The sequence below is a fragment of the Cnephaeus nilssonii genome (assembly GCF_951640355.1).
Source record: "Cnephaeus nilssonii genome assembly, chromosome: 7".
Lineage (NCBI taxonomy): Eukaryota > Metazoa > Chordata > Mammalia > Chiroptera > Vespertilionidae > Cnephaeus > Cnephaeus nilssonii.
In genome coordinates, this window is record NC_137078.1 from 83,345,854 (window position 1) to 83,357,784 (window position 11,931).

Below are 11,931 nucleotides of genomic sequence, written 5' to 3' on the forward strand. Positions count from 1 at the left end.
CACGTCACTTCCATGGGGGTCATTTAGGATTTTAAGTTCTTTCCCAGTTCTGACCTTGGTAAGATAGAGCTAGAGCTGTGGGGGCGATCAGGATCCATTAGTTCGTGTCCACCCCCAACCCAGGCCTTCTCTCCTATAACGAATCCCTGGTCCCAGCAACAGAAGACACTCAGCGACCTTGGCCTGAATAAATGACTGCAGAGACCTTGGTGGGAAGCAGAGAGGGCGTTTATTGTGTAAGCTCCTACCGCCCCTCCCCAACTCCCTCACCATCCCTCCCCCCACCCCACCCCCCACACACAGCTGGGGCAGCAGCAGGAACAGGATGCTGGGCTTTATGCTCCCAGATCTGAGTATACCCACCAACCCTCTCTCCTGCCAGGTGCTGGTGCCTCTGGGGCACACCTCGCTTCCAGGTGGGTGGGGGGAAAGGGTAGCGGGTGGTCAGTAGGCACGCAGGTTCCCCTCAGCAGAGCGTGAAGCGTCGGGCGCTGATGTTCATGCGTGTGAGGCCGAGGTGCCGCAGCGGCGGGGCCAGGGCCAGGCCGGCCCCCGGCTCCAGTTCCAGCTCCAGCTCAGCCTCGTCCAGCAGCTCTTGGTGCAGATGACAGGCTTGGTCCACCTTCAGCCGGTGCAGCTGGGCCCGCAGGCGAAGCAGCTGCCCCGCCAGCTGCCGGTCCTGAGCCTGCATCTCCCGCTGCATCCGAGAGGGGGCATCAGCCGGCTGCCTGGGCCCTCAGCAGCTCTTGCCCGCCCGTCCTTCCCTTCCCGTCAACACCCTGGGTCTTTGCACTGTCTGTGTCCTCCACACCCCTTCTCATCCCAGTGTAATCCCTCCCCATCTCTCTGCCCTTGCTCCCCACGCGTGGTTCTAAAACCAAGCTAAGAAGCTAGCATTGCCCTGGCCAGTGTGGCTAGGTTGGTTGGAGCCTCCTCCCATACACCAAAAGGAGGTGGGTTTGATTCCTGGTTAGGGCACATACCTGAGTTGCTGGTTTGACCCTCTGTGGGATGTTTCTCTCTCACATCGATCTCTCTCTCTCTCTCTCTCTCTCTCTCTTTTTCTCCCTCCCTCCCTCTCTCTCTCTCTCTCTCTAAAAAAAAAAAAAATCAATAAAATATATAAAAAAGAAAAATTTAAGGAAGAACCCAGCATTAAACAAATACAGGAGCCTCAGGCCCCATCCCAGATAACTAAGTGGACTCTCCAGTTGGGAGCTTGGACCTCTTTACATTTACACATGTTGGATTCAGAGCCACCTATTCAACATTCGCCCCCAGATTCTGCCTCCAGAGAGCCTCATTCTGAACTTCACAGTGTCTGCGGGCGGAGCAATCCCCAGAGTAGGGGAGGCCATGCCCTCCCCATCTGTGTAACTGGTGGCCCTTCAGCCACAGAAGCACTAGGTCAGCAGACTGAATGGAATCCTCCAGCAAGTCTTCCTGAATAAAACACTGTGTCCCGGCCCCTCAGGACACAGCCACAGGAATGCGCAGTTGCTGGAGGTGGGATCATTCCCACCCCACACCAGTGGTCTTGGAGAACTGTCCCCCAGGCCCTCTGCAAGGCTGTCCACCCCACAGACTCACCAGCTCCCGTCGCAGCCACTCAAGGGCAGAGTCTATCGAGTCAAAGCCGCAGATGGCCCCAGGTTCCCCCGGCCCCGGCCCAGGCCCAGCTCGGGCCTTGCGCCAGGCCTGGCTCTGGACCTGGGCGGTCCACTCCAGATATGAGGGCCGCCGTGTTTGCAGCTGCAGCTTCGCCGTCAGCGCCTTCACAGAATCCAGGCTCTCTTCCTCCTCATTTTCTTCACCCACTGCCTGGAATTTCAGTGGCCTCAGGGACATGGAGGGAGGGATGGGTGACAAAGCAAGACTGCAGCTCTGGGAGTAGGAAAAGGCTGGTAATACGGCCCAGGTAGTGGTGGCAGAAGCTGAGGGTGAACGGAGTGTGCCAGTGTGCGATGGTGAATGTTCCAGGTGGGTCGGGGAGGCTGAGTGTGTGAGGGTGAGTGAGTAGATGGGTGTGGGAAGCAGAGTGTGCAAGGGCTGGGATTTTCCAGGACCGCTAACCCTGGAGCCACGTGATGCCCATCCGTTTGGCGACAGAAGAAGCCCTGCTCTTTTGGCCCCTTGGATGGATTTTATTGTCTTTGCCCAGAAGGAGACACCCAGTTTCCCAGAAAGGAAGTTGTTGCAGGATAAGAAAAGCATCACCAACACCAGCTTCTTGGCCCTCTTCCTAAGACCCAAGTAAGGGAGTGGGGAGGGGATAGAACGCTGACAAGCTGCCCTCTGTCCTCAGTCATGGCAAAGGAAGTGTCCAGAGCCCTGGCCCGGGAGTCAGAAGACTTGGGTTCTGACGCTGGCTGTGAGGGACCTTGGATACGACACTGACTCTCTGCTGGGACAGATCTTTGATTTCAAGCTATGCCCTAAGGAACTTTAGGTTCCCCTGGAAATCTCCCAGAGACTGCATGCAGGACCAGGGCACACCTTGGGTGGGCTCCAAGGCCTGTTTCTCCCGGCCCTTCCCAGGGCTTCAACCCGAGCAGTTCCCTTTTTTAAACTTTGTATTGAAATATAACACACACAGAAAAACTCACATATCATAAATACACAGCTTGATGAATACGCACAAGCTTGGAAGCTAGTGGACCAGAAGGCCCTTTGAAGGCAGGAGTCCATCTTCTTCTTCTTCTTAATAGTCAGTACTTAACACAGTATAGGCATCAGTGTTTGAGAAATAAAAGAATTATTGGGTGGATGGGTTGATGAGTCCTCCAGTCAATCGGTTTATCTCGTGTAAATTACCAGTTGAAGTGTGACTCTTGCCAGACTGTAAGCCCTATGAACAGAACTCAAGTCATCCTTTGGTTACAACACTAAGCATAGGGCCCAGCTCATTGTATGGGCAAAGAATGGAGTAATAGGGGACGGGGCTCCAGAAGTGGTCACCGTAGAGGGCGCCCTTAGGCAGGGGCATCCAGCTGTGGTGGCTGAGGGGTGCCAGTTACACAGCTGCTTGCATTTAAGGTAGACCAAAGGATTTCCCCCACCCAACCTCAGCTGTAAGGGAGGAAGTAGGCAGTTCCCAGTTTCACACCCACACTTTCCACCCCTACCACCAGGGTCCAGAAGAAGAGATGGTATTTTTCTTTCTTAAGTCAGCCAGAATGCCAGCATTCCAGTCTAAAAAGCCAAAACTATTGCCCTAGCCAGTGGTTGGCAGGCAAACTGCGGCTCGCGAGCCACATGCGGCTCTTTGGACCCTTGAGTGTGGCTCTTCCACAAAATACCACGTGCGGGCGTGCACATACAGTGCGATTGAAACTTCGTGGCCCATGCGCAGAAGTCGGTTTTCGGCTCTCAAAAGAAATTTCAATCGTTGTACTGTTGATATTTGGCTCTGTTGACTAATGAGTTTGCCGACCACTGCCCTAACCAGTTTGGCTCAGTGGATAGAGCGGCGGCCTGCGGACTGAAGAGTCCCGGGTTCATTTGGAGTTTCAGCTCGATCCCCAGTAGGGGGCGTGCAGGAGGCAGCCGATCCATGATTCTCTCCCATCATTGATGTTTCTATCTCTGTCCCTCTCCCTTCCTCTCTGAAATCAATAAAAATATATTTGTAAAAAAATAAAGTAAAAAGCCAAAAATATTGAGTGCCTCATGCGAATTAAGCACCAGGCTAAGGGTTTAAGCAAGAGTATTCTCCCCATTTCACAGATGGTGAAATTGAGAGGTTTCCTTAACAAGTTCTGCCTGGGGTCCTCGCTAAGAGGTGCTGGCAGTAAGAGGGGGAAATTTCTTTGGAACTGTGTTATCCCTTCCTCCAAGGGGCCTCCTTAACAGCTGTCCTGGGAGGCGCCAGCTGCCCAGCCAGTTTCTGTCCCTTTTGGAGCCCGAGCTTGCCCCGCCTGACGCTCCTGGAGTCTGTCCTTTTGCTGGGCCCGGGCCCACCTCCGGAGGAATGGAGTTCTCGGAGTTGATCCGCTCTTGCGGGGGCCAGGAGGCGGCCCCACTGCGTGGCACGCTGTGCGTTACCGGCCACCACCTGCTGCTGTCTCCAGGGCCCCAGGCCACTCTGAACCTTTGGCGGCTGCTGTTGCGTAGTGTTGACTCCATGGAGAAGCGGTGAGCTTGGCGGGGGCGACCCTGGAGTTGGGGACTTGGCGGTTCCGCGGAGCGAGGGGAACAAGCAAGTGCAGTTGGAGCTGGTGCATTACGTCCAATCCTATTACTGGTTTCTCCTCCCCTGGTGGGGGGCGGGTACACTTAGCCTAAACCCGTTCATCCCCAGGGTCGCGGGTGACTCTGGCACCATCACGCTGCGCCGTAGGGACCTGCGCGTGCTGCAGCTGGACAGAGCCCGCCCCATCGAGGTGCGCCGCGGTGCACCCGAGGCGCTTAAGCTATCCCTACCCCGTAACGACGGGAGTAAAAAGGGGTTACTGAGCAAGCGTATTCAGCAGCCAGTGTTTTCCCGGGGCACAGCTAACGGCCAGGGAACCCGGGGGGTCTGGAGTACTTGGAGAGGCGGGAGCTGCGGGACCGAGGGGCTGGAAGGTGTGGGTGGGATGACCCCACCTTTCCCAGATCCCCCGACTCCTTCTCCCTGGGGTCGGTCATCACCTCCTGTCTGTTCTTCTACCGTCCCACGGGCTTGAGATCGGGCGACGCCTGGCACCTCCACCCGCCCGGATGCTACTACCAGGGACTAGCACGCGAGGTGGTGCGGTCGTGGGGGCCTGGGGATCCGGAAGCGCCGGGCCTGGGAGGGGCGCGGGGACACGGCACTCCCTGGGTGCTCTAGAGCTGGCCTTCGCCCCTCCCTGCGCTGCAGACCAACGCGTGGAGGCTGAGCGAGATGAACGAGGACTTCAGCTTGCGCCCCGGTTACCCCCGCGCCGTGATCGTGCCTCGCGCTGCGGACAACGAGGCCGTGGCGCTCAGCGCGCGCTTCCGCCAGGGAGGCCGCTAACCGGTGCTCAGCTGCCACCACGCTCCCCGCGGAACCGTGCGCCCCGCCGCTCCCCGGATTCCGCCACGAGGACCAGCCGCGTCCCTATTGGGCCCTTTCCCGCTTTGGCCAGGCCAATTCGCTGCCCCGGCTCTGGCCCTGGCTCCACCCGTTTCTGGCCCCGCCGGGTCCTGCCTCCCACTGGCCTCGCGCGCCCAGCCTCCCTCGACTCGGGCCCCGCCTCTCCCGGGTTTCCGAGTCTGAGCTCCGTGGCCCCGCCCCTGGTCAGTCCGGGCCTCTGAAGCCTCGTCCCTCTTTTGTCAACCCAGGACCCGCACAAGGTCTACTCATCCGGCCCTTCCCTGCCCCACCACAAGCAACGCAGACCCGGGTCCGAGGCTTGCGAATTCCGCTCGGAAGGCTCCCGCGCCCCAGCCCGCGCCTGCTAGCTCTGAGCCGCTCCAGTGTAGACTCGCCCAGGGGCTCTGAGCGAAGCTCGTGAGCCAGGGCTGGTGGGTTCGGCTTCAGGAGCCCAGTCCCTGTCTGCAGGTGCTGCTACGATCCCGCCAGCCCCTGGCCGGGCCCCAGAAGCGGCGCTGCGCTGAGGATGAGGAGCTGCTGCGAGCTGTGCTGGCTGGGGCTCGACCTGGGGTCCGGGGCATCATCGTGGATATTCGCTCGGCCCAAACCGCCAAACAGGCCCGCAGGACTGGCGGCCGCACTAAATCCAAGGCCGCCTACCCTGGCTGGAAACGGCTGCACTGGCCCCTGGAGCGGTAAGGGGCTTCCTGGGCTCTCCTGCAAGCCTCTTCCTGGTTGAAAAGGGAAAGAGGTACCTTACAGAAACCTTGAGGACTGTAAGCCTTTCCTGGTTGCCATCCCGCCAGATAGGCATCCCCACTTGCACCCTCCCACTGACAGAGCTCATGACTCCCTGGAGGCCCCATCTCTCCTGGAAAGAAAAGAAAAAGCACCGCTTTACATTACACTGAAAACTGTCTCCCAGGAGCAGCCTCATCACACACACACACACACACCCTCAGTATAGGTCCCAGCCCCCTGCCCTAGGACTGACTGTACCTGCCCAGCTGTATCTATTCCCTCTGTCTCCAGATGATGGTAGTACCAAGAGGAGGTCCTGAGGGAGTTTTTGTGCTTCAAGGAGGATGCACTGCTCCCCTACCCAGAATACAAAACTCTGTTTATTCACGTATGCAACCAACATTGAGCACAGGGCCTCAGATGGTGGCTAGCCCGGTCAGGGCTGAGAAATCAGCAGTAAACCGGCAGTTAGAGTTCAGTATAAGTAGCAGCACAGAGGAGCTGCCCTCTCTTAGTTTAGGTAGTCCAAAGAAAGTTCCCTTGAGAGAAGGGTGCTTTAGACCCCCTACACTACTGGAGCATAGAATAGGGAGAGAGGAGGAGGAGTTAGTCAGAGGGTGAGAGAATGACGTTCCACGCGGAAAGCAATGCAGGTATAAAGGAGCAGGGCGCCTGGTCATTTGTCCTGTTTGGGGAACGGCAAGCACTTCGGTATGGTGGGAGTGTAGAGTGTGAAGTGGAGGTAGAGAGAGGTCGGGCTAAAGAGGTGACAAGGACCAGAGCAAAGATCTTAAATGTCATGATTATGAGCTTAGACTTTATCCTAAAAGGCAGTGAAGTGAAAAGCTACCGAAAGTTTTAAAAAATGAGATGCAGCCCGGTGGGCGTGGCTCAAATGGTTGAGTGTCAACCCATGAACCAGGAGGTCATAGTTCAATTCCCAGTCAGGGCACATGCCCAGGTTTTGGGCTCGATCCCCAGTGGGGGGGCATGCAGAAGGCAGCTGACCCATGTTTCTCTCTCATGGATGTATCTATCTCTTTCTCCCTCTCCCTTCCTCTCTGAAATCAATAAAAATTATTAACAGTAAAAGAGATAAAAAATACAGCATAGGTAATATAGTCAGTAATATTGTAATGACTATGTATAGTGTCAGATGGGTACTAGACTTATGGGGTGATCACTTTGTAAGTTATATCAATGTCTAATCACTACATTATACACCTAAAATTAATGTAATATTGTATGTCAACTGTAATTAAAAAAATAGCCATAGCCAGTTTGGCTCAGTGGATAGAGTGTCAGCCTGTGGACTGAAGGGTCCCAGGTTCAATTCCTATCAGGGGCACATGCCCGGGTTGTGGGCTTGATCCCCAGTAGGGGGCGTGCAGGAGGCAGCTGATCAATGATTCTCTCTCATCATTGATGTTTCTTTCTTTTCTTAAAAAAAAATATATTTTATTGATTTTTCACAGAGAGGAAGGGAGAGGGATAGAGAGCTAGAAACATCGATGAGAGAGAGACATCGACCAGCTGCCTCCTGCACACCCTCCACCGGGGGATGTGCCCGCAACCAATGTACATGCCCTTGACCAGAATCGAACCTGGGACCTTCCAGTCCGCAGACCGATGCTCTATCCACTGAGCCAAACCGGTTTCAGCCCATCATTGATGTTTCTATCTCTCCCTCTCTCTTCCTCTCTGAAATCATAAGAATATATTTAAATAAAGAAAGAAAGAATTATTAAAAAATAGATTTTCTGGGAGGTCACTGGTGATTTTCAACTTAAAAAAAAATTAATCCTCACCTGAGGATATTTTTTTCCATATATATATATTTAAATCCTCACCCGAGGATATTTTCCACTGATTTTTAGAGAGTGAAAGAGATAGGGAAAGACAGAGAAAAAGATCGATGTGAGAGAAACACATCAATTGGCTGCCTTCTGCACAAGCCCTGACCAGGGCTCAGGCCAGGGAGGAGCCTACAACTGAGGTACATGCCCTTTACCAGACTCAAACCCAGGACCCTGAGGTCCCCAGGCCAATGCTCTATCCACTGAGCCAAACTGGCTAGGGCATCATTGATATTTTTATTGATTTCAGAGAGAAAGGGAGAGGGAGAGAGAGAGATAGAAACATCAATGACGAGCATCATTGATTGGTTGCCTCCTGCATGCCCCCCACTGGGGATCCAGCCTGCAACCAGAGCATGTGCCCTTGACTGGAATCGAATCCGGGTACCTTCAGTCCACAGGCCGATGCTCTATCCACTAAGTCAGACCGGCTAGGGCTCCATTGATATTTTTTAGAGAGAGTGGAAGGAAGGGAGGGAGGGCAGGGAAGAGAGAGAGAGAGAGAGAGAGAGAGAGAGAGAGAGAGAGAGAGAGAGAAATAAACATCGATGTGAGAGGGACACATGGATTGGTTGCCTCCCGCACAGGCCCTGATTGGGGCTGGGGATTGAACCTGCAACTCTGGTACATGTCCTCAAATAGGAATCAAACCCACGACCCTTTGGTGTGTGAACTGACACTCTAACCACTTAGCAACACTAGCCAGGGCTCACTGGTGATTTTCAGCAGAGCAGTTTCTGGAAAGTAGGAGCAGATACCAGAATCCCCAGAGTATTGTGTTTCTCTTGTCAGGATGGGGCTTCCCAGGGACTACTGTTTTGCTCCCATCAGATTGGGGTACTTCAAGGATACCGGATACTTCCATTAAATTGGGGTTTTCTCAGGGCATTCTGTGTTTCCCCAGAGCACTGAGTGACCCCTTCCCAGGTATGTTGTGCTTCCCCACCAAACACAGTAGGTCTCCTCAAAGGGTATTGGGTCTCCTTCATCAGATTAGGAAGTCCTCAGGGATACTGAATCATTTCCATCAGATTAGGTAGGCTTCCCGAAAGGTCCTGGGTCCCTCTTGTCAGATGGGCTCCTCCAAGGGGTCTATGTCTCCCTCTTTGGTCTGGAGCATTTGTTCCCAGGCTGTGCTCACACACAAGAGCTGGGGCGGGGGGAGGGATGACCAGACTCCCACTTGTGCAGGGGCGACCCCTACAGGAACGCTCCGTGTGCCTGATGGAGGCCTGTGGGGACCTGGAGCAGAGCACGGACCACTGGCTTAGTTGACTTGAGGGCTGCCACTGGCTGGCACTTGTGAAGGAGGCACTGAGCACAGCCTGTCTAGCAGCTCAGGGCATGGAGAGGTAAGACTCCCTACCCTATTAGATGGAGAATAGGGCAGGATGGGCAGGACTCTCAATCCTTGGGCACAGAACCATACCTCAGTAAGCAAATACAGCCCAGAACGGGGCCCATTCTATCCTGGCCTGGCCACCCCAGGCAGGGAAGAACTGGCCACTGTTGATAGCCCTGGGCCCACAGGGAAGGGGCCAGCATTCTGGTGCACGGGGCTCAAGGCACCGGCAGCACCCTACTGGTGACTTCACTGGCCCAGCTCATCCTGGGCCCCTTGAGCCGGACCATGGCTGGATTCCAGGAACTGGTGGAGTGGGAGTGGATCCAGGTAAGTGACCACCCAGCCCCAGCCCTACCCCTCTATCCAGATACCCTGCTTCCTTGTACCTATTGCTCTGGCCAGCCATCGCTTCCAGCTGCACTGTGCCCACTTGGCCTTCTATGCCTGCCCCAAGCACGAGGCGTCCACCTTTTTCCTCTTTCTGGGCTGTGTGTGGCAGCTGGGCCGCCAGTTCCCGCTGTCGCTGGAGTTTGGGGAAGGGTTGCTGTTGGCGTTGTTTGAGCACACCTATACCTCCCTTTTTGGCACCTTCCACTGCAACAGCAAAAAGGGGAGGTGAGCTAAAGGGGTGTCAAGGTGGCAGGCATAGGACAGGGTCAGATATCTGCTGCATCAGCACCCTACTTCCTTAGAAGACATCTTTCCCTTTCAGATGAGTTTCTGTCTTAGGAAAACTTCGAGTGTCCTCTCCTTTCCTACCTCCAAATCTCACACTTTCTCCTAACGTTTGCAAACCCAGAGGTGGATGGGTCTGAGGTCAGTCCTTTGAACCTACCCCGCTGTCCATAATCAAGAGCAATTGCATCCTTTACTCAAAAACAAGGATTGAAAAAGTTGCTGCAAAAAGAAATTATTTCTGAGGCTCTACCTCCTACAGGATTGATTCTAGTGAAGCAATAGAGGTTGAAAGCTGAGTCCAATTGTTTGGGCTCGAATTCTGGCTCCACTACTCACCTGCTGGGTAATCCTAAGTAAACCTGAGTCTTGGTTTGCTCATTAGTAGCAAAGAGAGGATCATAATCACAGCCATAATCTATTGGGATGGTGGTGATGGTGTGAGGATTAGCAGGGTTTAAGCATGGAAAGTGCTTAGCACAGTGTCTGGCTCAACCACTGAGCAACACCAGCCAGGCAGTGTGGGTTATTTTTATTATTTCTCTCAGGAGACTGAATTGTTGAAAGGTTCTCTCCAGGAAGGTGGAAATCATACTCTTTTGTTGCCTATGTCCCCCACCCCCTTGATTTTACCAACTTCATTCATGGGTCATCCAGGTTGGAAATGATCTGTTTACCTCCCTCCTTCGTGTATTTAGTCTTTCTCCTAAAAACTTCATAGCTTAGTCCTCTCATGTCAAGGCTACTTCTACCAGCCCCAGTCCAAATTCTTTCCTTCCCACGCAGCCCATTGGAACAGTCACCACACTGCTCTATTTCCACTTTCATCATTCACCAGTTTTTAACAAAGCCCCGGCCAATGTGGTTCAGCAGTTAAGCATTGACCGATGAACGGAGAGGTCAGGTTGCAGGCTCCATTCCCAGTAGGGGGTGTGCAGGAGGCAGTTGATCAATGAGTTTCTCTCATCATTGATGTTTCTCTCTCTCTTTTTCTCTAAAATCAATTTAAAAAAATATATTTAAAAAATTAACTCTACAGTTCAGATCTGTACATTACACAATTAAAAAAAGCAACAACTCATCAGTCCTGACCTATCAACACGCACACTGGGGCCTTTTCCACTTTCTTGCTTTTGCCCATGCGGTTCCCCTCTTAGTTATTTCCATGTGTTTGCACACCTGGTGGACTTCTGCTGAAAGGCCCAGCTTAAATGGCATTTTCCTAATTAGCCTTCCCTGACACTTGCAGGCAAAGCTAAGCAGAACCCCTTATAAATAGGACTAGTCTTGCCCAGCTTTATTCTAATGCCCAGTTCAGGATCTGACTGCAGTAACATTTGCAAGAACAAGGAAAGATTATCACTACCCCGGGTGGCTGTCACCGTACTAAAAATCCAAGCACATAGCTGAGTCTGGAACTCACTCCCTCATTCCCTACAGATGCCTGTGTAAGAACTCCAACACACTCCTCGTGCTCGGGGCTCAACCAGCCAAAAGGGCAACGAAAACTCTGGAACCTGCTCTATGTCCTCAATCCTTTGGCCACCTGGCCTTCTGTGGAGCCTCACAGCCTGAGACTGTGGCACAGTGATTCCCCCCTTCTCCCCTAGGGAGCTATCCTCTCTGCTTAACTCCTTTTATATATATATATATATATATATATATATATATATTTTATTGATTTCAGAGAGGAAGAGATAGAAACATCAATGAGAGTCATTAATTAGCTGCCTACTGCACGCCCACTGAGGATTGAGCCCACAACCCTGGCATGTGACCTTGACCAGAATCAAACCCGGGACTCTTCAGTCTGCAGGCTGAGGCTCTATCCACTGAGCCAAACCGGATAGGCACTGCTTAACTTCATTACTTGTCCTTCTCTTCCTCAGGCCTATTTCTGCGCTGGGACGCCCGCCCCCCGCCACCGCCCTGAGCCTTCAGAGGTAGCCTGGGAGGCGTGGCCAATAGTGACAGATGAGAAGACAGAAGGCTCTCAGCCAATGGTTTCAGCCTCTGAGCCCCAGCCCTAAGTGCTGGCATCTCTTAGAGTGGCTGAGACCTCTCCAGGCCCCACAGCATCTTCGGACCTTGAAGGTTCCTGCAACCAGCCTAGCTCATAATACTGAACTTCCAGGTTTGAAGTGTCCAAAGAAAGTGTAGGGAGGTCCAAATAATCAAGGTCCCCATGCCTGGATAGCAGCTCACTGGGGTGTCACACTGAGAAGGGGAAATTATTAAACAGACCCCATAAAATATCTGACCAGAATCCATTT

At 53.4% G+C, this 11,931-nt stretch overlaps 1 protein-coding gene and 1 pseudogene across 2 annotated transcripts; one reads left to right on the plus strand and one right to left on the minus strand.

Moving 5' to 3' along the window:
* Nucleotides 1–310: 310 nt before the first annotated feature.
* Nucleotides 311–2,279, minus strand: FAM167B (family with sequence similarity 167 member B). The gene is made up of 2 exons (XM_079778375.1): nucleotides 1,591–2,279; nucleotides 311–697 (listed from the first exon to the last, which is right to left on the minus strand). The coding sequence occupies exons 1-2, from the start codon at nucleotides 2,212–2,214 to the stop codon at nucleotides 467–469; spliced, it is 855 nt and encodes a 284-aa protein (XP_079634501.1). The 5' UTR covers nucleotides 2,215–2,279; the 3' UTR covers nucleotides 311–466.
* A 1,691-nt stretch (nucleotides 2,280–3,970) lies between these two features.
* Nucleotides 3,971–11,688, plus strand: LOC307103515 (myotubularin-related protein 9-like; annotated as a pseudogene). The gene is made up of 10 exons: nucleotides 3,971–4,134; nucleotides 4,301–4,392; nucleotides 4,597–4,729; nucleotides 4,844–5,017; nucleotides 5,510–5,736; nucleotides 8,814–8,990; nucleotides 9,169–9,310; nucleotides 9,381–9,598; nucleotides 11,099–11,245; nucleotides 11,548–11,688. The product of its transcript is annotated as a myotubularin-related protein 9-like (transcript).
* Nucleotides 11,689–11,931: the final 243 nt, after the last annotated feature.

Excerpts from the sequence above, each read along its gene's own strand:
- FAM167B (XM_079778375.1), bottom strand. The coding sequence starts at position 2,214 with ATGCTTTTCTTATCCTGCAACAACTTCCTTTCTGGGAAACTGGGTGTC. Across the intron at positions 698-1,590 it reads AGTGGCTGCGACGGGAGCTG|CGGGAGATGCAGGCTCAGGA; the intron begins GTGAGTCTGTGG and ends TCTCGGATGCAG.